The 24186-nt window shown below is 44.0% G+C and overlaps 4 protein-coding genes and 1 long non-coding RNA gene across 6 annotated transcripts; 3 read left to right on the forward strand and 2 right to left on the reverse strand.

Annotated features, from left to right (window-relative positions):
- Positions 1–359: 359 nt before the first annotated feature.
- Positions 360–4428, reverse strand: LOC112889584 (LRR receptor kinase BAK1-like). The gene is made up of 4 exons (XM_025956301.1): positions 3968–4428; positions 2346–2606; positions 1379–2251; positions 360–1285 (listed from the first exon to the last, which is right to left on the reverse strand). The coding sequence occupies exons 1-4, from the start codon at positions 4401–4403 to the stop codon at positions 819–821; spliced, it is 2037 nt and encodes a 678-aa protein (XP_025812086.1). The 5' UTR covers positions 4404–4428; the 3' UTR covers positions 360–818.
- Positions 4429–6824: 2396 nt separating this feature from the next.
- LOC112888500 lies at positions 6825–8225 on the reverse strand. Of its 2 annotated transcripts, none has more exons than XR_003227827.1 (4): positions 8087–8225; positions 7932–8000; positions 7787–7859; positions 6825–7036 (listed from the first exon to the last, which is right to left on the reverse strand). It is a non-coding gene; the product is annotated as an uncharacterized LOC112888500 (long non-coding RNA). The 2 variants fall into 2 exon arrangements; XR_003227828.1 differs by having other exon boundaries at positions 7927–8000.
- Positions 8226–9233: 1008 nt separating this feature from the next.
- Positions 9234–12227, forward strand: LOC112890646. The gene is made up of 7 exons (XM_025957498.1): positions 9234–9594; positions 9823–9975; positions 10691–10871; positions 10930–11107; positions 11727–11857; positions 11960–11998; positions 12103–12227. Exons 1-7 carry the CDS (start codon positions 9569–9571, stop codon positions 12160–12162), a joined length of 768 nt encoding a protein of 255 aa, XP_025813283.1. The 5' UTR covers positions 9234–9568; the 3' UTR covers positions 12163–12227.
- Positions 12228–15849: 3622 nt separating this feature from the next.
- On the forward strand, positions 15850–19226 carry LOC112888855 (translation initiation factor IF-2-like). The gene is made up of 7 exons (XM_025955217.1): positions 15850–16576; positions 16659–16806; positions 17024–17113; positions 17903–17957; positions 18038–18160; positions 18669–18725; positions 18826–19226. The coding sequence occupies exons 1-7, from the start codon at positions 15867–15869 to the stop codon at positions 18954–18956; spliced, it is 1314 nt and encodes a 437-aa protein (XP_025811002.1). The 5' UTR covers positions 15850–15866; the 3' UTR covers positions 18957–19226.
- A 1199-nt stretch (positions 19227–20425) lies between these two features.
- On the forward strand, positions 20426–23724 carry LOC112888853 (transketolase, chloroplastic-like). The gene is made up of 7 exons (XM_025955215.1): positions 20426–21082; positions 21258–21348; positions 21426–21531; positions 21617–21899; positions 21988–22136; positions 22220–22373; positions 22459–23724. The coding sequence occupies exons 1-7, from the start codon at positions 20540–20542 to the stop codon at positions 23413–23415; spliced, it is 2283 nt and encodes a 760-aa protein (XP_025811000.1). The 5' UTR covers positions 20426–20539; the 3' UTR covers positions 23416–23724.
- Positions 23725–24186: the final 462 nt, after the last annotated feature.

Raw genomic sequence — 24186 nt, forward strand, 5'->3', positions numbered from 1 at the left:
CACAGGACAAAACAGTGTCCAAGGCCAACGGTAGGGGCTCAGTTCGGTATGGAGGGAGCAGAAAGGACAGCATGCTCACGCATTTGCCATTCTCGTGCATCCTGTACGAAATCCAGAGCAATCTGACTGTTAGACGTGTCCTTTTTCGTGCAGAGATTCAAATTCGAAGTTGAATTTTAAGTTATTTGGTCTGCTGTACGTTTCTGCTATGAGCAGTAATGCTGTTGTGTTGCCACTTCCACTGATAGCGGCAGTCTTCATCTACTAGTATTTTAAGCAGAGGGAGCATCAATGTCGACATCATCTTAGTTTAGCAACAATAGGAGGCATGTGTTCATATTTAACAAATTACATGCCTCGGTTAAGACCTCCCAATTGTTTTCATTCAAAATGCGTCCAATTAGGGATGCTTCTCGGGAATTTGTTACAAAAACTAGAATTTGTAACAAAAACTAACAAAATACAATAGAGCGCGTCAACCGGTCAATGCGAGGAGAGCCAGTGCAAAGTTGACCAAAAGTCACATTAGGAATGCTCTGAATCTGCTACATTCACGGCATTCAGATCCTAATACACACTAATAATCTAGCATAAGCTACAGAGATCATGACGTACTGAGATCAGTAGACGAAACACTACACTAACCAATACTCAATAGCATGTCAGTGGCAACTGGATCATTACCCTGTCATCACATCAGTAAGCTACTTAGCTACTACCAACCCAAAAGGCCTCACAAGGCCGAACATGCTCCCAAAATACATCTCCAACCTGAGATTCCGACTAGCTGGGTTCAGAACCTCAGCAGCAACTCACACTCAGTGGCTGAGCTGCTGAACCACAGCCTCCATGGTCGGCCGCTGGCTCGGCGCTTCGCTAGTGCAGTACGCAGCAACTGCAGCGAGCCTCGCTACCTCAGTCCTCGAGAAGACACCGTTGAGGTTTCCATCAACCACATTGTCCAGATCGCTGACAGCTGCAGCACCAACCTTCAGCTGAGAGACATCCCTCTTCCCTGTGATGATCTGGAGGACCACGATCCCAAACGCAAAGACGTCGCTCTTGTCAGTGAATCGGCCTGTGGTGGCATACTCAGGGGCGAGGTACCCCATTGCAGCGCTGGCCTTCAGGGTTGAGAAAATGACGTCATCTGCGAGGAGCTTGTGCAGTCCTGGGACTGACAACCGCGGGGAAAAGTTGTGGTCAAGAAGGATCTTTTCGGCCGATATGTTCTGGTGGACAACTGGTGGCTTGCTGCTCTTCTTGCTGTGAAGGTACTCAATTCCTGCAAATATGCAACCAGATCAAGGAGTTAGAACACTGATAGATCAATCTTAGCTGGCATGGGAGTAGGAAAAGATGGTAGCATGGTAAATACCTTTTGCAATGCCTTTGACGATTGAAACTCTTGTAGTCCAATCAAGAACACTAGGACTGGAAGCATCCTTAACATCTAGATACTGTGACAAGCAGCCATTAACCATTAAGTCATAGACAAGGAAGCATTCCCCTCTCCCCCTGGAGCAGCAGAACCCCCTCAGGCTAACAAGATTATCATGCCGAAGAAGGGTGAGCATCTTCAGACCACGCAAAAAATCCGACTCCTCTTGCTTGCAGCTTGTCTTGTTGAGGCTCTTGACAGCAACAACTGACCCATCCCGAAGGATTCCTCTGTATGTCGCAGCAAAGCCACTCTTGCCTAGCAAGTTCGCATCGGAGAAGTACTGCGTCGCACATTCTACCTCCTCTAAGTTGAATCTAAAGCTATCACCAACTTCACCAGATGATCCAACACCCCCACCTGACAATGGGTCCCAACTGTTCGAGTACTCAACACTAATCAAAGGAGAGGCACTCCTTCTGCAGGCTTCCTTCTGCTGGAAATGGTCAGTGCTGAGCCTGCTATCAGAAACCTCCAGTGAGCTCCCAATCTTTTGTTTCTGCCTACGATACCAAGAGAATGCAAATAACCCACAAAATGCAGCACCAATAACCACTGCAACAACAGCAACAATAAGAACTCCTTCAGATCCATTTGCGGACTTTGAGCAGTGAGAGCCTGAGCAGCTTTCTGGATTCGCCGATTGAGGCACTTCCCGTGTCTTGACAGTACCATCTGGTCCAAAAGGCTCAGGCTTGCTGGGTTTCAGGCCATCCTCTGAAGAAGGGCAAAGCTCTAGCAAACTGAAGCCAACTCCACAAAGGCCTTTGTTATTCGTATACTGGAAACCACCATTTAATCTTCTCAGTCCTAGCATCCAACACAGAATTGGAGCGGTTAATATTATGAAGACTTAAAACTAAGGTTTAGAAAGATTAAAGTCTTAAAAAGAGGAGCATATTACCAGCAGGAACACTCCCAGAAAGGGTGTTATTGCGAATATCAAAGACCTCAAGCAATGGAACCTCAGCTATCTTCGATGGGACTGAGCCAAACAGGTTGTTGAAGCTCAAATCAAGCCGTCTCAGCTGCGTTAGCTCACCAAGGGTTGCCGGAATGGCTCCGGTAAGCTGATTGGACTGCATTGCGAGCACAGACAACTTATTCAGGTTGCCCAACTGGGGAGGTATGCTGCCTGTCAACTGATTGTAACCCAGCTGCAACACTGCAAAAGGGTGAGAGAGTTATGTAAGTTGATTTATTTCTTCTATTGCAGATCAGCATTTTGATGCCCAAGGGCTAGAAATCATCTGCTGGTATGAACTTTGATGAGACTATAACCTGGGGGCGTATGCAGCTATGCTATGAACTGTACTAGCAAGAAATGCATGTGCAAGTTGATATAAAGCCTGTGGCAGCAAATAATATTTGAGCGTTGGCCACTTGGGATACAGACACTACAAATTCTGCAAACTACCAAAGCATGAACAGAAGGGAGACATATCGACATAGGTGGGGAAGCCCTAATCATTGAATTTGTATCCACATGTAATAGAGTAGTTCGGATTTCAGAAAGAGCCCAAAGATTGCATACAAAGAGCTGAATTTAAATCAAGTCAAATCAAAGAAATTCCTTCTGGCTCGCTGGCAAAAGTTTTGTATCGCAGCGAAAGATCAGAGCTGTAGTTGCCCCAAACAAATCCTTAGAAGCAAAAGACACGCCTCGAACAGAAAAAAAAAACAAGTGCTAATTGTTTCAATTCCAAGAGGCTCCTCTCACATATGCATGTGCAAGACAGACAAATCAAATAATATAAGCACCTGACAACAGCACTCTGGTCCAACGGAAGACCCGGAATAGAAACGCAAATACAGAGAGTTGTTGATCTAGCAGTAAACTAATGGCCCATTTCAAAAATTAACCGTTGTAGTACTAGACTACTAGTTGTGGCCGACGTCTACCAAGCCCGTGCAGTAGCCTGGGAGTTTTGCATTGATGGACCAACTGTTCTTCGCGCTTTCTGTTTACAAAAATCTCAGACTCCACAGTAGCAGAAGAGGAGTAAATGCTCCAAACCAACCCAATGAATATAGAAAGACACTTGTAAAGAAGTCCCCATCCTATGCCAAAATCCCGCTACAAACCGACGAAAAATGAATCCCTTTCACCATTGAAGACGAAGCCTTTGTACCAAAACGAGGAGAGAACGGTCCTGGCTAGTACATTGGTTCTTGAACCGTTGAAAATGGAGCTCCACCCCATCTTGTGTTTAAACTTTAAAGGTGAACTTTGGTTTGAGAATCCTCAAAGAAAAGCAAGGGATCAAGCATGAAAGCCCCCAAAAGGGTTTCTGTAACTAGGCAAAAGGCGACATATCCCCTTTCTGAAGCTCACATGGAAGAGAACATTTTCCTCCCCAATGTTGACATCCAAAATGCAGTACTGAATCCAGGAAAAAAAAACTAAACCAAGCTCAAAATACAGCACTGAATCCAGGAAAAATAAACAATCAAGCAGCTGTCCTTTCTTGAACTTTTCATCACCCAGGAAACAAAGGCAAAAAGCATGGAAGCAGAAAACCCCACCTTGGAGGTTGACCATGGCGGCAATCTCCACGGGCACGGGCCCGGTGAGATGGTTCAGGTCGAGGTACAGGTCCGTGAGCTCGGACAGCTTCCCAATCTCCCGCGGTATGGGGCCCTTGATGCCGTTGTAGTGCAGGTACAGCCCCTGGAGGCGCCGGAGCCCGGCGACCGCAGGCGGCAGGCTGCCGGCGAGCCCGCGGCCCTGCAGCGAGACGGCCGTGACGCGGCCGGCGGGGTCGCAGGTGACGCCGACGAATGAGCCGCCGCAAGGGTCGCCGGCGGGGTTCCAGGAGCCCAGGACCCGGCCGGCAGGGTCAAGTGCCCGCCGGAGCGCCGCGAGCGCGCGGGCGTCCTCCGCGTTGCGCGCCGAGGCGGCGGAGAGGAGCATGAGCAGGCTCAGGAGGGGGAGGGTGAAGCGGAGGAGCGACGCCGCCATCGGAAGAAGAGGGAGCGAGGCGAGAGTGAAGTGGGGAGCGAGGGAGCTGAGCGGCCGCCACGGTGGCGTGTTGTATAGTGGAGTGGGAGCCCAGGTTCCTGGGCTGTCGAGCCGAGAAAGATTTTGTACATGAATCGATCCGGAATTGTGGCCGAAATTGTTGGGTGCGTGGCCCGACCTAGGCCCATTCAGGACTGAAGTGAGCCTGTTTAGATTCCAGAACTGATCACATGTAAATATGAACTGTTCGAGCCGCGAACCTTTATCAATCCGTCGGGCAATCAGCAACCAAGCGATCATATGCTTACAATTAGATTCTGTGTATGGCAAAATTTTTGGATTTAAAATTATATGATACCATATTTAGTGAATTTTTTTACTATATATCAAAATGGTCTATACCAATGATTTTAAAATTTGTACTATATATATATGTACTTGGAAAATTTGATAATATGAATGCCAAGCTTTCCACCGTGATACACGTAAATCTAGCTCTTATCTATATACTGCCTAGAAAGAAGGTACAACGAGTTTCAGGTGTCCGAACGATTTGATGGCAACGTCGATCCTCACAATATATATAGACCCACAAAATTATTGAAAAAATAATAGATGCAAGCACTGGTAGTGTTGACAAACATGATAGCAATAGCAGCATTTAACATATATATATATATATATATATATATATATATATATATATATATATTATCGATACTGTATGAGCACACTCGGTGCAACAGCTAGGAGCATGCATGCATGCATGTCACAGTTTACAGCTGGTAGTGTTCACACGCGGATCAGTACATATATAGTATCCATGAGCGCAGCCAGTAAGCGGCAGCTTATTCATATGAAATACAGTAGTAGCCGTATATAATCTTGTAAATATATATATATATGTATATATATTGCATGCACCTGCAGTATATATAGCATGCATGAACGACTGTTACTGGTTGTTGCATTCGAAGTCGAGGGAGCTGCTCCGGCCAAGGCTACGGAGAACCTGAGTGGCCAAGGTAGTGAGGATCTGATCAGTAGCGCCTGTGATCCCGGTGGCAGGAACGAGGCGATCGCAGATGCACTCGCCGACCTCGCGCGTGCTCAGCTCATCAAGCATCTCCTGCAGGGGCTCGGGGACCATCAGCGGCTGACCCTGGACGGCTCTGACGATTACCGCATCGAGCTGGTCGGCGGGGGGGCACCCCGGCTCCTCCTCCTCCTCCTCCGGCGGCGGCGTCTGGGCCAGAGCGGAAGCCACCGCGAACAGGAGAAGCGTGGCGAGGAACAGGGCGGCGGCGGCGGACGATTTGGAGGCCATTTCCGTAGCTGCTTAGCTTGCTGATAGAAGAAGAAGAGGTTGCTAGGCTCGGTAGATCACTCTAGCTCCACCCTGCTGTGTGCCTTGAAGCTATCGATCGACCATGGCGAGCTACTTATAGGCGCGCGCTCGATGATCCCGTGCTCTAGGCTCAACTCAATACATCCTGGAGCACGTGTTGTGGCATTAATAAGGCAAATTCGAATTATCTCAACCATTGCGGCAGAGGGACGTGCTATTTGTAAGACTTTGGATAATTGTGGACATTTGGACTTGCTGATATAAAGACTTTGTTAGCTGCAGAAATGCCCATGCATACAAGAAATGCTGTGCAGCATACCGTGTGCATCTTAAGTGTACTGGATAGGCGAGATGCTCTAGAGATTTTGTAGCCAGGGAGTCGCCGCCTATGGTGGTGCGGTACTACTACGTCTATACGACTTTGAGAAGGCCGTACCCTTCTTTCAAATGGTGTAATAAGGGCAGCAACGAGGACGATGACGACCATAAGCATAGTGCAAAAGGCCAAGGTAACGTGGAAAATGGTTTCTTTTTGTTGCATGGCTCTTGGTCCACAGCAAGATCTTGACAGCTGATAAACATGGGGTGCAAAAAAGATTGGCTTTCTGCCCTTTCGGTGATCAGGAACAGGAGACTGCTGTACATCTGTCCCCACTGTTACTTTGCTCAAAAGGTCTGTGGATGATGGTTCATAATTGGGTGCAATCAGTTCGAATTCCATCAATTCATAGCCCAAGAACAGCAGCTGAAATCAAATTAAATGGAGCTTCAGCGTATTTCCACCAGCATGGAAATGGCGCGTCCAACGAATGTATAGCCATGGTCTGTGCAGCTGTGATGTCCGTAAACAACTCCGGTGTATTTCATTTGCCATCTGGGAAAAGAAGTCACCAGTATGCTGCTTACAATCATTTTTCAGCAGATATGTGAAATTAATAGCCAAATAAACTTAGTGAGTAACACGCGTTAGATACATCAGCGGAGAGAACAAAAACAAACTGCTACCATCAGGACACATAAAAAGAAACAGTCGGTGGAAAATTGCTTCGCACTGAGAGGTCAACATTCTCGCACATTGCTTGTTGAGCAGCGGTCAAAGTAAAGATAGCTGATGAAATGAAGAGCAAGAACAAAAACAAGACGATCTGATCTAAATGAGGGCTTTGACGCCAGCTTGTTGCATCTCAGACAGCCCCCAAACTGGGTAGTATGATTCTTCTTCCGGCACCTCTTCACTGTACAAAAGTTGCGTAGCCCACGAATAAAAGACGGTTTGAATGGTATCCTGGAACATTTACACCAGAAAATAGAATTAGTACTTGTCACAAATGTCAACTACAATGTAACCTGCCGACTAATATGAGTGTATCATCATTCCTGGAGAGTCCAACTAAACTATTTATGAGGTCCATGAAATCTTCTTTTCACTCATATATATATATATATATATATATATATATATATATATATATATATATATATATATCATGGTATTTTTCATCAGTTCAATGTTAAAAACTTGAGCTATTCATATGAACCAACATGAACATCTAACGGCCTGCTGTGCAAAAAACCCACCATGCGGTACCATTCAGTTTCGAGTGAAATTGCCCTCGTCGAGTCAATGTGGAAAATTTTCATTTTGAATACTAGCTACATTGTTTGCAGAACAAGCAATAACTAGTTATCCAAACTCAGGCGGAGTGTTTGAGATATCGCTTTGGTTGTGTACCTGATTGCCAGAAAGTTTATAAATGGGCATAAACTCATTTTGACCGTGCATATATCATATATTATAATGTTCATGACCATGAAATTGATATGATATGGAAGTGCTTTCAAACATGAAGCCAGTGGTACCAAAAATTTTATGGTATAATCTAGAAATCTTTAGACTATGTTGGTCAAAGATTAAGAAGTTTAAATATTAGGTTGCATGAGCACCTTACAAAAGGAAAAGGATCAGCCCGTCTCATTAGGACAATCAGCAATCATGCTAGTTCAACGGATGAGAGAATTTCTCCTTAGGGGTTACCTTTGAATATGCAGTGGCAACAGGATTCATCATTTCTTGAACATCAGCAACAAAATAATATAGAGCAAAGGACCTGTGCAAAAAATGGTGAAACATAATTCAGCAACCTCCTGGGTCTCTCAAAGTTAAGTTACATGCACCTTACGGGTCTTATTGCCGAATTTCCCTGGATGCCACAGAAGCTGTGGTTTCTTCAAGCAAAGATTCGTTCAAACTACAAGGAAAAGAACAACGGAAAATCAACAGGATGTCAGACGCAGAAAATTAATTGATCTGCATATGCAAGAAAGAGATTTGCACCTGCCAGTATGGTTGTAAGTATGGACCTGCCAGAGGCCGTACAACCCTTGTGTTCTTCGTAGTTACTGCCTTCCAGATGCTGAAGTCAATTTTTATTCGGATCACATCTGACATTTGGATACCAATTAGGGAGACTAAACATAAGCTAATTGTAAAACCAATTGCATAAATGCAGATTAATTCACGAGATGAATCTATTTAATCCATCATTAGCACATATTTACTGTAGCACAACATTGTCCAATTATGGACTAATTAGGTTTAATGGATTCGTCTCGCGAATTAGCCTCCATTTATATAGTGGGTTTTGTAATTAACTTATATTTAATACTTCTAATTAGTGTCCAAACATTCGATGTGACGGGAGTAAAGTTTAGTCCTGAGAAATCAAACGTACCCTTATTTAACCTGTGAAACTTGATGCCACCCAAGCACTGAAACGAAAGAAGGGCAATAAGGTGCTGAGGGCTGAGGCAACGATTTCAGACAGCTCGGGACTGTAGTTGCTAATTGAAGCTGTCAGCTGACTGCAGCCAACATGTAACAAGTTCAGGGTGTTGTTTAATGTTCAGAAGAAAGATGCCATCAAAATTTTCCTAGGAAAAACAGAAAGGGAAAAGAAAGAAAAGGGCACAATAGGCAGCTCTATAGCGTGTTCTAGTCGTTGCAACTTTCAATATTTTTTTACTCTTTCATGTGCTTCCATGGATCTACTGGCTACCAACTCTAGCATGAGCTGCTACCCATTGTTCTTGTAGGGCAGTATCATCTTGAATTGTTAATGGCTTACCCAACTTGTGGAATTAGCAGTATGCAATGCAAAAGATAAAAGTGTGCTGAATCCTAGAACTAAACGAGAAACCTGACAAAGAATAGATTTAAGATCTGATATCAGCTGTCTTTGGCGGTACAAAGGATTTGTATTCACACCTTCAGACATTAGATATGTTCTGCAAAAAGAGCAATACCAATATACCACGCTCAGTTGGCTCAGCATCATTTTCCATTGATACAATTAGTAGTGCAATGCAGATTTCACCAAAACGTAAGGTACAATTGCAGATTTGCATTCAGGATATGTATGAGTAGCAGCTTAGCAGGTTCTTCGGTAGAAACTAGAGTTTAGAGTAAAGATGGATACCTGGTGGTGAATGCGCTGCCGGTTGTTGCGGAGTGACGACGAGCGGGAGCGATCACCGGCACCGAGAGGAACACATGAGAGTACATTTTCCTTCCTTCGGCTCTTCCACAATTAGCTGAACTCCGATCCGGGGAGGCCCCTGTCCAACCAAACCCAGAGAAACCGCCACCTCTCGCTGGTCGCCGGCGACAGGCGGCGACATCAGCAATCTTCGTCCTCTCAGGAACAAGTGAGGATTTCCAGTGCGGCGGCCATATCAAAATTGACCAGTTGAACATGGAGGAGCTCGGTCACAACAAGGCTATGCAAGTCTGTCGCCTCCCAATCTAGTCTTTCTGAAGATGATACATGTGCCGGCAAATATTTGGTCTGTAGTGAATTCCTGCTTAATCTTCCATTCTTCCTTGCTTGATATTGCTCGATGATCGTAAGGTCTCTGTAGTTAGTTTTATAGTGCCAATATGTTAGAAGGTCCTGTAATCAGGGTATTTTTAGGGATTTTTGTGGCTAGAATTTATTTATGAAATTTCTAGATTCTATTTACTTGCTCGATGATCATAAGGTCTCTGTACTTATTGAGGATTTTCCCCTTCAGGTATGAGAAGCTTGTGGCAGGTGTTGCAGAGTCTGCATCTGCATTAACACTGCAGGAGCCAGATGTTTCGTACTCTGGGGTGTTGCTTGACTATACATCATCAGAAGAATCTACTACTGACAGCGATGACGACTCTGCACAATCAGCTTCATCGTTTGGGTCTAAAATTTTTTTACGGCGGCTGCCGAAGTGGTATCAGGTGTATTTCATTAGAATTGACCGCTCGGGATATTTTCGCATGTACCCTGCTCTGGCTGGACCAGTTCAGAGTTTAGATCAGGCTGACTCTGCTATCAATCATCATCTTGCCAAACTGGAGCGCCCATCAATGTAAAATTTCTTTATGCACTTCTCTCACTCATTTCTCCATTTTATGCACTTCCAGTATTAAAGTAAAATCCGCTTAATTGATTAATTTCTTCTCGTGGCATCATGTACATTGATCTTGCAGTCTTTCTTTTAGAGCATGAATCACAAATAGAACCATTAATGCCCTTAATTCTGGGGTATAGAAACAGCATACATTTATTTTTGCAGTCCTATTCAATAGCATGAAGTTAGCATAATAATAGGATCATGTTTGAACAACACGTAGCTAGTAAAACAATATTTTGTTCTCTTGTTACCTTATAGGTATGGAAATAGCACATGTCAGTTTCTCTTGTTTATATGTTCCAAAGGTAATTCTTTTTAATTGCTCCATCCTCCATGAGCTATGCTATATAAGCGCACCTTAATTTTTTTTATCATCCCTGTTTAACGACCTTCTCCTGAAACCATTTACACAATACCCGTTGCTTAAATATATTTCCCATCCTTGCTGTCAAAATCACACTACTGATAATGTTGAGTGCTTTGTCCGAATTAGGTTCCTGGAGAAAGATAATTATTCTATTGTGGATAGGTTGATACATGAGCATAACTATTATCCTGATGGCATGCCAAAGAGAGGTCCCAAGTCACAAAGAAGAACGAATCCTAATGAGGAACAACACCATTTGGTTCAAGCTTTATTGGACCAGTATAATGATGACAACAATCTTTTCGGGGTTTGCCCTCTCCCTCCCTCCCTCTTATGCAATGATTCAATGTTTTTTTTTGTTTTAGAATCGTGCGCATGCTCTCGAAAGTCTTTTGAGGCATGAATATGAGAAGAATAAGTGGTACTATCATTTCAATTTCACAACAAAGACTGGGAATCTATTCTTTGCTGAAGTGTCACAAAGGCAAGGAGAACGTGCTTGGAAGGTCAACTGTTGCTGCATCGTTGATTGTAACGAAAATGGTATTATCTACCCCCAACTGAAATAATAAAACTTCTACTTGTGTTGTAGTTGTTCTATTAAATTTTTATTTCAAGTATTATTGTCTGGACGAATAGTTCGTGTACGTCTTCCATGTTTAAGCTGAATACATATTTTCTATGAATTAAATCTTCTGTCATGTAAGGTTGTAAATTTGTTGCTCAATGTAGGGTATAATGCCAAATGATTTATTGCACTGGAATTTCAGATTGATTGACCATGAATTTATGTTTGAGTGCATCCTGTCATTCATATATCATGACCATTTTACACTCGTGTAATATCTTGAACTTCTTCATGCATAGAATTGTGTACTCATTACATATAGACAATTTGTTGTTCTTTTACCTTTATCCGCTTGACTAGTATTAAAGTGTGTTTGTGCACGGGTGGTGATTTGGTAGTTTGGTGATTTGGTGCTTACTGTTTTATCCAATGAATTTGTGAATTTGTTGCTGAATGTAGGATATGATCAGCAATTACTATGCAGTCATGCCAGTTTGTTTGCCCATTATGTTGATTCTCGGCTGTTATTAGCATCTCCTGTGCATAGTTGGTGATTTAGGTGATAAGTGACAAATGAATCCTTTCTTCTTGAAGGCCAGTGCAATGGTTATAGAAACAATGGAGGTCCTGATATGAATCACCCCAATAATACTGATGCATATACTGCTGGTCTCTTGGATGGCTATTTGCCGTTCGGTGATGGTGAACTAAGTGGCTTTGATGATGTATGATGAATCATTTTCCTATTTTTGTTCATGACGAGCATTTAACACTTTTTTTACTTCTTTGCTAACTATATGTGTGTTTTCCCCCTTATTATTGTACAGTTGGAAGCTGAGGCTGCTAGGCTAAGGGTTGTGTTCAAGGTATACTTGTAAAACAATGTTTTTGTACTTTCCTGTTTGACACATGTTTGAAGAAACAACTGTACAAGGCCAACGGATATATTTTGCTTCTGTGTTTTCTTTAGGGTCTCGATGATCCAGATGCTACGAAGAGACTCCGTCTTCGAGCCATGCAACAACAGTGAAGGACTAGTATGAGATCAACAGTGAAGGCCATGTAACAGCAGTTTTTCTAGAAACAGGTGACGAGATCAACTATCATCTCATATAGCCTTTCAAGTTTCAACCGTCAGTCGTGGATTTTTAAAAAGCTGGTGAAACATTCGCTACGAGATTGTTCCAGATAAATTGGAGGCAATACTGTTGTAATAACGGTGTATTGCAATCTGGGTGTTTGCTTAAGTTTCGTGCCATAAAATCTGGGTGTATCACTTATTGAATTCCTTGAACTCCCAACTTCATCTCAATTCTTACCATAAAAAAAACTTCATCTCAATTCTCAAATAACAAATAAGAGGCCTTCCCTAATACTGCAAGTCAGATATCGTTTAGAATGTAGGTGTCATCATTTGTCATGGATAAAAGAGAGGAAAACATGACTGCAAAACGCTAACCTAATTGTCAGTTGCGTTCTCTTGATCTCTTCTTGACTCCTTGTTGTCCTTGTATACACATGCAACTATTAATTAAGAGAAATAAGAGACAACCTTTGAAATAGTTCGTTGAATAAATTAGTTTTGGGATGGTCTAAGGAGACAATGAAATAGTACTAGCGTATCCTCACATGTTGTGGCTATTGAATATTTGGCTCAGATTGATTACAAAGCTATTGACCACCTTTGTGCTCCTTGGCTTGTTTGGCTCGTGTGCAGCTCACAAATGGGCTTAGAGCTTGGCTCGATCTTTAAACAAATGAGCTAAAGGAAGTGCATGATTAGGAAGGCTCTTGTCACCTTAGTCATTTTGGTGATTTGGCTAGTATGGAAAGAAAGGAATAGTTGCATTTTTCAGAGAACAAACTTGTCTGATCTGGTTTTAAAGATGGATGTGGCTAATTTATGATTGGACGTATTATAAACTGTCCGTACAGCCATGGATACACATTAGAATATCGCATGCATGTGAGGGGTGGAGAGAGAGAAACAAAAAGATGAACGATGTGAGCGTATGCATGCATATGTGAGGAGAAGAAAGAGAATAGATAGACGTGTGCATGCACATAATTAAAAAAAGACTGTAGTTTCAAAATCGAGCATCCAAATCAAAATCCGGTGATACAGTTGCACTCGTTTCAATAAGAGCTTCAAAACAAAATCTCACACCACTACATTTTGAAGATATTTTTTTCGTGTGAGAAAATATTTTTAGTGCATTCTAATTTGCTTATGAATTTTGTTATCACTTTACAAAATGTTGCTTGACTCGTCTGAGTTTAGTTAAGTAAATATTGATGGTGATGTTTAGAAGATAATTGGACTATGTGATTAGAGGATGATGACAAACAATTGTGTTGAGGTAGGTGTTAATTGCATGATCAGTGATATGCAACTTCAGCAAGTCAATTGAGCATTTTTACTATTTATGATGCTATTTTTCTGAAAGATATCTAGATCTCTTAGTGGGTCTTGGTGTTAGATGATAAAGCACATATATATTTAATCGTGTTATCAAGCATGTGTGCAGGTGCTAAGGATGAATAAGCAAAGCATATTACGAATCATGACCCCTCAAAAAGTAAATGAAAAGTGGTGTTTCAAATTTACTTAAAGATTAGATTTTATTTTAAAATTGAGTACAGGAACACCGTACTATCAAGACATACTTTGATCTACAGGTGTTGACATGGCAGTTGTGCTTAAGAGAATCTACAAAAACTATGAGAATCAAACCAACCATTATAAATAGCTTTCTTGTGAAATCCACTGCTAAACCCGGAGTGTCCGGATCCTGGTCCGGAATGTCCGGACAGAGACATCCGGAGTATTCGGTCATATATTCGGAGTCTTTGGGTAATTGTTCTTCGTCCGTTAATTTCTCCGAGTCCAAAGTGTCTGGACCCCAGTGTCCGGAGTATCCGGACATGTACCCAGACTATCCGAGTATCCTTTCGCCAATTGCTATTTTTCTGTGGGAAGGGGTATAAATATCCCTCATACCCCTTCACTTATTTACTCTCTTGCTCACTTCGACCAGAAACGCCCACAAGCTAAAGAAGAGCTCTCTCACTCCCCCTTTCTTCATTCTTGAGTGATTTTCTTTGGGGATTCAAGTAAGATTGTTGCAAAAGCAAAGATTTGTGCGAGTGAGCCTCCATTCCATCTTTTGAGCACATCATCCTCGTCTAGCCGGTGGATTCAAGTTTGCTATTCTTGGAGCTTCAAGCTCCTAGACGGCTAGGCGTCGCTCGTAAGTGCTCAAGCAAGTTGTGAGCACCATGGGAAGTTTGTAATCGTCAACCACGGAAAGTTCATAATCGTCATTCCTCTCGAAGGAACATTTAGTAAATGACCTTAGGTTTGAGCATTGCTCTCACCCTTGGGAGAGGAGCATAGGGGTTCTTGAGCACCGTCTATTGAATCCTTCCTCAACAGAGATGTAGCTCCTTTGGGAGTGAATTTCGTGAAACAAGTTCTATCTCTCTTTTGTGCTCCTTAATTGTTTTATTAGTTATTTGCCTGTGAGACTAATTTTCCAGGGTTTGAGGTCGATCTACTATTATACAAGTCTCTAGAGCAAGACAACTGGCGAGAAACGCTCCAAAAGTATCACTAGCTCTTCTAAATTTACTCGATCTAAATTACAGCATCGATATCTTTATTTTTGTGTAAATTGTTTCATACCCGGATAGTCCGGATACTATCTCCAAAAACTCCGGACACAAAGCCCGAAGTATCCGAACATATATTCGGAGTATCCGGACATCTGTGTTACTGTTTAAAGTATTTTAAGTTTCAGATTAGCCTATTCACCCATCCCTTCTAGATATCTTGAGGTCCTTTCACGTATTGATTCAAAACTTTCTTTCACATATTAATTTTTTACATACTGTAGTAAAAAATTAATCATAATACTTTAAAGAAAGTTTTGAATCAATACTTTAACCATTTAAAAAGCAGAGTCGTTCAACGCACATGTAGCAATTAATGTGAAGCTATAGATCTGAATTAGGTGCAAGAAGCAAAATGAACTTCTTTTTCATAGAGAGGCTGATACAATACCATCTTTTCTACCCGGATGACACCCCAAAGAAAGGTGATGTGACATTGTCGAAAGCGCCATTTGGTTTAAACTTTACTTAACCGGTATAGATGAAAATCTTTTTGAGGTTTTCACAGCCCTCGCCATTGACGCCTCGTCGCCGGCGTCACCATCAGGACACACCGGTGTTCTGCATCTTCTGCCTGGCCAACCATGGTCGGGGTTCCGCTGGATTGGTATGTCGTGTTCTACATCGGGATGGATCGTGAGGGTTCTTTCCGCATGCGCCCTGATTTGGGTGGACTGTATCAGATCACAGGATGCTGAAGATGCTAGCGACCGCCACATCGTCGATGTACAGTACTGTTCAGCAACATAAGGTTTCTAGACTTTGTTCGAGTTCTTTTTTCCTCAATTGCAAGCACATACAATTGATAGGTAAACTGATTTTTACATCCGTTAGTTTCAGCATTTTATGATAAGCCTTTCATACAAGTAAACTGATTTTACATTTACAGTTATTTCATAGCTTGAGACAGCGGTGACCAAATTTTTTTTACAGTTATTTACGAGTTCCTCTGCAATACTGATTGCATACACATTATTGCTCTTTTTATGCTACTGCTGATCAAATTTCACACACACAAATTTTTTTCAGGGGAATTTCACACACACAAATAGTCAAATCGTTATGGTCTGGCCTTTGGGCCTGTCATCCGGCCCAACCGCAATCCTCGTCTCCAAGGGCCGCGGCCCGGCCACGCGCCTCGTCGACCGGATCGCTCCCGCACCGCACGCGTCTACCGGCTCCGACGAGCAGCCCCAGCTCATGAGGGCACTCGCGGCCGCCGCCTCGCCCCCTCTCCGCGCCCTGCTCCTCCTCCTCTCCCCCCGCCTCACTCCTCCAATCCCGCGCCCCCGGTTCATCATGAATCCTTCTTCGTCCTCCTCATCTGGCGGCTACCACTCCAGGGGCGCCGCCGTCGCTTCCCAGCAGTCGCGCGGCGATGGCGGCAGGAGGCGCGGCGGTGGCGGGCGGGGACGGTGCGGCGGCGGAGACGGGAGCTACCGCGCCGACTCCCTTGGTTCGTCGTCGTCCTCCTCTGCCGGATACCACTCCATGGTCGCCGCCTTTGATTCCCTGCAGCTGCGCGGCGGTGGCGGCAGGAGGCCCGGCGGAGGCGGCGTCTGTCGGGGAGGGCGCGGCGGCGGGGACGGGAGCGACCGCATTGACGCCCTTGGTTCGTCGCCCTCCTCCCCCTCTGCCGGCTACCACTCCAGGGCCGACGCCTTCGCTTCCCCGCAGCCGCGCGGCGGCGGGGGCAGGAGGCGCGGCGGCGGGCGGGGAGGGCGCGGCGACGGAGACGGGAGGGACCGCATCGACGCCCTTGGCCGCCTTCTGTAACGCTTGACCCCGATGCACCCTCCGTTGCTGCTGCGTCGTGGGGGCGCCGGTCCGTTAACTGGCTGCTCTTGGTTGCAGGTCGAAGGTGCTGCGCCACATGGCGGCGGAGCTGGGCCTGGACATGAGGCCGGACGGCTACGTGCGGGTCCGCGACCTTCTCAGGCTCAACCTGCAGTCCTTCGCCAACGTGCCACTCAAGTGCCACACGGTGGACGAAATCAGGGAGGTAATTGTCATGCTCAAATATATGCTGCTGAAGACTGAGGAGTAGGGGGGCTCGCTAGGTTCTTAGACCTGATAGGTGTTTCATATTGCTAGCTTGCTTCATGAAACTTGCACCGGCGAATGCTAATGCCCTTTAAACTTCATTACACTATAAATTTCTGTTGTGAATTGTGAGTGGCATTTAATCTGATGAGAAATTGTTGCCTTTTGGAATGTAGGCTGTCAGGCGGGATAACAAGCAGAGGTTTAGTCTGTTGGAGGAAGATGGTGAGCTGCTGATTCGGGCGAACCAGGGGCACACAGTAACTGTATGTTCTCTGTCAGAAATTTCCTGCACTGATATTGAAGATGTTTCCTTAAGCAGCATGTATTTCCTGTGATTGTTTACTTTCTCTTAAATGTCGCTTCTGATTCATATATAAAACTATAAGAAAGAAGTGGTACCTGCTTCTGTAGTTGTGTTCCAATTTGTTCATGTCACTGCTCTTTGTAGGCTTACTGCACAAGTTTAAGATGGAAAGTTTTTTCACAATAATACATCCAGTCCAGTTCTATGATGCTTAATGGTCGTTCATCTATTTCTTACTAGTTAATATATAATGAGATCATGATAATGCTTGCTAACATGAATTTCCTGGACTAATACAAGGAAGATTCCATTCACATTTTATCTCTGATGGTTTTTTGTATATGCTTAGTCAAAATTTACACCATACCACATGGATTTTTATGTTTGCATACTTTTGATCTCACCAATGCTACTATTCTTGCTTTTGGATGCAGTTAATGTCGGCAAATATTTTTAGTGTTCCCCTCATCACCATATCTCCTTAAGAGTGTTTATTTAGTATTGTCAATTGTGGCATGCTGTACTACTTTAATTTTCTCATCATCAAGACATCAAGTGAATTGTGTAAATGGACTACCACATCAACCAGCTTAACGAAAAGAGATTATCAAGTGTCTAAAGTTTCAGGCTTTGTGGTGTATTTGTATGGTCAGAATCACTATGCACTAGTTCGATCAACTTGTGAATGGCAACTGGAGTGGTTGTTCCAGTTTTCTTACTAATCCTGCAAACCTCTTGGCTCTTGCAGACTGTTACTTCAGAGAGTTTGCTGAAGCCCATTTTGTCAGCTGATGAAGTGTCAGGTATGTAAAAAAGGGCTCACTTTCACAATTGCTCCCTAATAATGGAATCAGGTGTTTATGCTAATTTCTTTCATCTGCAGTCTGTGTGCATGGAACTTACCGAAAAAAACTTGGCTTGATCTTGCAATCTGGCCTAAATCGTATGGCAAGGTTACATGTACATTTCTCAAGTGGATTACCATCAGATGGAGAAGTAATTAGTGGTATGCTTTGCTCGTTTCTGAAACACATTAGTAATGAATATGTTCTTGTGGAAAAGTCAAGCTTCTCAGGGTGGACTGGTTAGAGCGTTGAACTTCGGGAGTCGTTGAAACTCCCGTCCCGACCTGGGTCCAAAACTCTGCACCTTCTTAGAACAAAACCTGGGAGAGTCTCCCCCTCTGGTCAAGGTCTTTTTTAGTGTGTTCTTGTGGAAAACGGTAGCACCAACTCTAGATTCTTTGCAAAAGAATTATACCCTAAACATGCCAGATCATCATGATTCTTTTTAAACAAAAACAAGATTATCTAAAAATTTCTGCTGTAATACATATCTATTGTTCCATTAGTTAGCTATGCTATGCAAAAGACTCTGCATGCCATCAATCATGTCTATTGTTCCTTTAGTTGGGGGCTTTTCTTGACTTCTATGGTTGCATTTTTTTTATAGTACGTTTTAATGTCTGGTCTGTTGCTATCTTCACAAAAAAATTGTTTATTTTGCATGTTCAGGTATGCGGCAGAATGTTAACGTTCTAATACATTTGGACGTCAGGAAGTCACTTAATGGTATGCTGTGCCTGTGCTGCTTGAAAATAGGTCCAAACTTATTTCGGTTTCTTTTATTTTCTGACTAGAGGCTGATCTGAGTACTAAATTTGTTGCACAGATGGAATGAAGCTCTACATTTCAGACAACAATGTGATCTTGACTGAAGGTTTTGATGGCGTTGTCCCTGTGAAATACTTTGAGAAAATCGAAACATGGCCAGGACGAGCACCGATACCGTTTGAAAGATGAAGAGGCCACAGTAGCAACTGATGTAGTTTTTATATGGCTTCTTTTCACATGCTAAAAATACCAAAACCTCTTGTATCTTTTTTAGTTACATTAGCTGGTGTTTGTTTTGCCATGCCATTTTGGTACAGCTCAACTCTGTAAGCTGTGCCATCCAGCATCTGTAAAATACGTGCCATGATACAGATTCTTGTACATATTGCGTCGTGTGCACTGCCTCTACACAGGAATGTATTCATTGGGATATTATCCAATATCCATTTGAACGCCAAAGTGAGACAAATTTGAGTGGAGGATTGAAGGAAAGCATGGGTGGTTTCTGATTCTGGAGTCTGAACCAATGTCGGTCACGGTCCGGATGCTCTCGCAACTAATGTTGGGCCAGACCGGAATCTTGTGGGCCGCTTACTTCAAGCCCCAAATTTGGCCCGCTTAGCCTAAATATCCGGGCCGGGCTGCCCGTGAACAACTTTTACGTCTTCATTTCTCTCTCTTTCCCGTTCACTCGTCCTTTTCCTCTGGAATCGCAAGCACGTGACACGTCCCACCCTGAGCTGCTCCGGCCGATTCGACCTCGCCGGCCGGCGGCTGAAGATCAAGGGCTCGCCGAGAATGGTGGCCTTGGCCCCCGGGGCTGAAGGCGAGCCCGTAGAACCGCGGCGAACAAGCGCGGAGGAGAGGTAGGCCTTGTCGCTTCCTTGTGCATTGGGTATCCTAGGGTTCGGTGTGCTACTCTTTTATTTTATTTACTTGTGAGAAAACCAACTCTTGTGTAGCTGGGTCATCAGTTCTTGTAGCGTGTGGTTTGCGATATTTAGTTTATGCGGACCGAAGGACTTCAGCTTACTATATCATTTAAGCATCAGTTGCGGTTGGTTAGCAAAGCAACATCAATGGTGGGTTAGCTAATTGGAGTTCAACTCATCCGTTGCATATTGGAAGAGCCGTCACTACCTTGTACCTTTTTTCATTTTTATATTCGAGGAAGACATAGGCATAGTGAGTTAGTTATATGGAACCCCATGAATTAGTTTGCCGTATATTACGCCTATGTAAACTATTGCTGCGCATGCACCATCCAGGCCTGCGTTGTAAACCAAACTATTTTCTCTTCTTAATACAAAGATAAGTAGCTCTCCTGCGTATTCTTGAAAAAAATATCAAACCACATGTCATGAACTTAGATGGTCTCACGCACCGTTGACACAAGTTGCAACATCACTCTAAATGGCAGTCATCTCTCAGAGCTGTACCCTCTTCCTGCACCGATTTCAAGCCCTGAATCTAGGCTCTAGCATCTACAATTTCACCTGGTTTTCCATCCATAATCCTCTAACCGGCTAACCACGTTAAGCAAATCAAGCAGCAATAGTGGTACCAGCATCAGAACTTCCAACATCAAGACTGAACGTAACCAAAGCCGAACAAATGAACAATCAAATAGAGCGAAAGCAATCCGAATCTGATCAATCACTTAGTAATGATGATGATTTATATAATCATGGCCCTGTACAGGTGTACCATATTCTCAGAAAACTTTATTACCAGCGGGTCCTTGCCCCAAGATCCTATTTATTTGAACGAAAATGCACCCTCACATCTCACTCTTCCCACCTCAGCATCTTCTTCCTCTCTATGAGCACACATCACGCCATGGCTGCGCGCTCTATCACTGGTGTACATGCCACCATTGGTACACGCTCTTTCTCTATGCCTACAGGCGGTGCACCTATGCAGGTTCCCATGAGACATGTCGAGTTCCTCGCCTCATGTCACTAGGCAGCTGCAGCATTCACTCCTCACATGTGGCCTCCTTGAGTTTCAAACACATCATACGCGCCACCACCATCGAGGTGCCTGAGGGGGAGGCTGCCACTGGCCAGCTGCTTGAGAAGTCGGTGAACATGATCTGCTTCCTTGCCATCGATGCTGTGGAGAAGGCCAACTCTGGCCCTGTGGGGATGCCCATGGGGTGCGCTCCTATGGGCCACATCCTCTACGATGAAGTGATGCGGTACAACCCCAAAAACCCCTGCTGGTTTAACCGTGACCGCTTCGTCCTCTCCTCTGGCCATGGGTGCATGCTTCAGTATGCCCTGCTCCACCTGGCCGGCTACAACAGCGTCAATGTGAGGCCCTTTGTTTTTTTCTGTTTACCATTTAAGGTTATTAGGACACTTAGTTGGAAACCCAGGCTTTGAACTATAGACTCGTCACTCTTGTTTTCTTGTTCAAAGCATTAGTTTAGTTTAGCGGCCAGGACAAAAATGCTAGGTGTTTACTATGGATGATCTGTTTCTGCAGGAACAGGACTTGAAACATTTCAGTCAATGGGGAAGCAGGACTCCAGGCCATCCTGAAAACTTTGTGACTCCTGGAGTTGAAGTTACCACTGGTCTGTTCATTTTGAGTCATAACTTAGCTAGCTGTAATGTCAAACAAGTTGTGGTTTCCAATTTGGTTGTTCTGCAGGACGTCTTGGTCAGGGTATTGCCAATGCAGTTGGGTTGGCACTCGCTGAGAAACACCTGGCTGCCCGCTTCAATAAGCCTGACATTGAAATTGTCGACCACTACACGTATTGGTTTCGTTGCGATTGCTCGTGTTTTCCTTTTAGTTTGTGTGATGCAGTTCTGGTAACATGATTCATGAATTTTGTACAGATATGTTATCCTGGGAGATGGCTGTCAAATGGAGGGTATCTCCAATGAAGTTTGCTCATTGGCTGGACATTGGGGTCTTGGCAAGCTGGTTGCTTTCTATGATGACAACCACATATCAGTTGATGGAGATATAGAGATCGCATTCACAGAAGATGTGAGTGCCCGCTTTGAGGCTCTCGGGTGGCACACACTCTGGATTAAGAATGGAAACACTGGCTATGATGACCTCCGTGAAGCCATTAAGGAAGCAAAGGCTGTAACTGACAAGCCTACATTAGTCAAAGTTAGTTAGTTTTTTTTACTATCACTGTATTGTTTTTCTGTTATTTCTGTAGATAAATTATGACTTATCCAATATTTACTCCTTCTAGGTGACCACAACAATCGGTTTTGGATCTCCCAACAAGGCCAACTCATACAGGGCACATAAAAGTGCATTGGGCACCAAAGAGGTTGAAGCAACCAGGCAGAACCTTGGATGGCCCTATGAACCGTTCTTTGTGCCTGAGGATGTCAAGTGGTCTGTCAACCATTTGTTCTAGTTTCTAAAGGAGGCAATGAAAATCCATAGCCCTCAATGATTCCTTGCATGGACTATTTCAGCCACTGGAGCCGCCACGTGCCTCGAGGTGCTGCGCTTGAGGTTGATTGGGATGCTAAGTTTGCGGAGTATGAAAAGAAGTACCCAGAGGATGCAGCAACCTTGAAGAGTATCATCTCAGGGGAGTTGCCTCCTGGCTGGGCTGATGTCCTTCCTGTAAGTTTATTACCATATCTACTCCTCATATTAGAGCTGATATGTAGATGATGACTTTCTAATGTTAGATAGCTTGATCATCCAGAAATACACTCCAGAGGGCCCAGAAGCTGCCACCAGGAATCTTTCTCAGCAGTGCTTGAATGCACTTGCTGAAGTACTGCCTTGTTTTCTTGGAGGTTGTGCTGATGTTGCATCTTCTAGCATGACATTGATTAAGACGTTTGGCAACTTCCAAAAGGATACACCTGAGGAGCGCAACGTCTGCTTCGGAGTCAGGGAGCATGGAATGGGTGGCATTTGCAATGGCATGGCTCTGCACATCCCAGGCCTTATTCCATATTGTGCTACTTATTTTGTTTTTTCAGATTACATGAGAGCTGCCATGAGGATCTCAGCCTTGTCTGAAGCTGGAGTTATCTATATTATGACCCATGACTCTATTGGTGTGGGAGAAAATGGCCCAACGCATCAGCCCATTGAGCACTTGATGAACTTCCGAACAATGCCCAACATATTGATGCTCCATCCTGCAGATGGCAATGCGACTGCTGGGGCTTACAAAGTCGCGGTCCTCAACAGGAAGAGGCCATCTGTTCTTGCTCTCTCCAGGCAAAAGCTCCCTCACCTACCTGATACCTCGGTTGAGGGTGTTGAGAAGGGTGGGTACATCATCTCCGACAACTCAACTGGGAACAAGCCGGACATAATTGTGTTGAGTACCGGTTCTGAACTGCAGATTGCTGCCAAGGCTGCCGATGAGTTGAGGAAGGAGGGGAAGAGTGTCCGTGTTGTGTCACTTGTTTCCTGGGAACTTTTTGAGGAACAATCGGATGAATACAAGGAGAGTGTTCTCCCAGAGTCTGTAACCGCAGGAATCAGCATTGAAGCAGGGTGTACTCTTGGATGGCAGAAGTACGTTGGGGCTAAGGGCAAGATTATTGGCATCGACAGATTCGGTGCAAGTGCTCCCAGTGGAAAGATCTTCAAGGAGTATGGCATCACTGTGGAGAGCATCAACACAGCTAGCAGGAGGTTATAAGCTTACACTTTTTTTCCCTTTCGAGATCATCAATGCCAACTGTAAAGAAGCACTATAATTGAGGTTTTATGCAGAAAGTTTTAATAAAGGAAAGAGAGGATTGTTTTTTTGCTTGTTTGAGTAAGAGAGGTATTCAAGGCCTATAATAAACTTTGCCTCTTCTGTTTTGGTCTGTTTTGTTCAGTCATTCTTGGATAATTCCTGGAGTTTAGCATGAATAAATTGGGTCCATGTTCTGCTAAACACCTGCGATTATGCAATGATGTGCCATAGTTTTTGTATTTTTGCTGTTCTTTTTGTTTCTATTTTCTATTCTCTTGCTGAACTAGCTTGAGTTTGTTCCTTTTCCTCGTTTATCCTGCGTTGAACCGTAGCCATCAGGTGAAAAAGCACCAAATCTGCTGCGTGTAACTGGAAATCTCATAGTTCCAACATCCGTTGAAAACAAATTTCGTCTATTTTTGTGGGGTCTGTTTGTATGGTCATGAGAATGAGCTGTTATTTTTTCCAAAAGGAAATCAAATTTGAACGCCCAAAATGAAAAAAAGAATCGAAGGAAGGTTTGATGGGATGGCCGGTTTCTGATTCTGAACTCTGAAGTCTGAACACTGAACTTGACTAGTGGTCCGGTCCGGTCCACTTCGGTCGGGTCCGGACGCTCATTCGCGGACCCACTGTCATCGGCACACAGACACCCGCTTAGCGAGCGAGCTCCGATCCAACGGCCAGATCTCCTTTCGATAACATCCAACGGCTACGCTGGTCTCTCCT

Source organism: Panicum hallii, chromosome 4, assembly GCF_002211085.1.
Source record: "Panicum hallii strain FIL2 chromosome 4, PHallii_v3.1, whole genome shotgun sequence".
Lineage (NCBI taxonomy): Eukaryota > Viridiplantae > Streptophyta > Magnoliopsida > Poales > Poaceae > Panicum > Panicum hallii.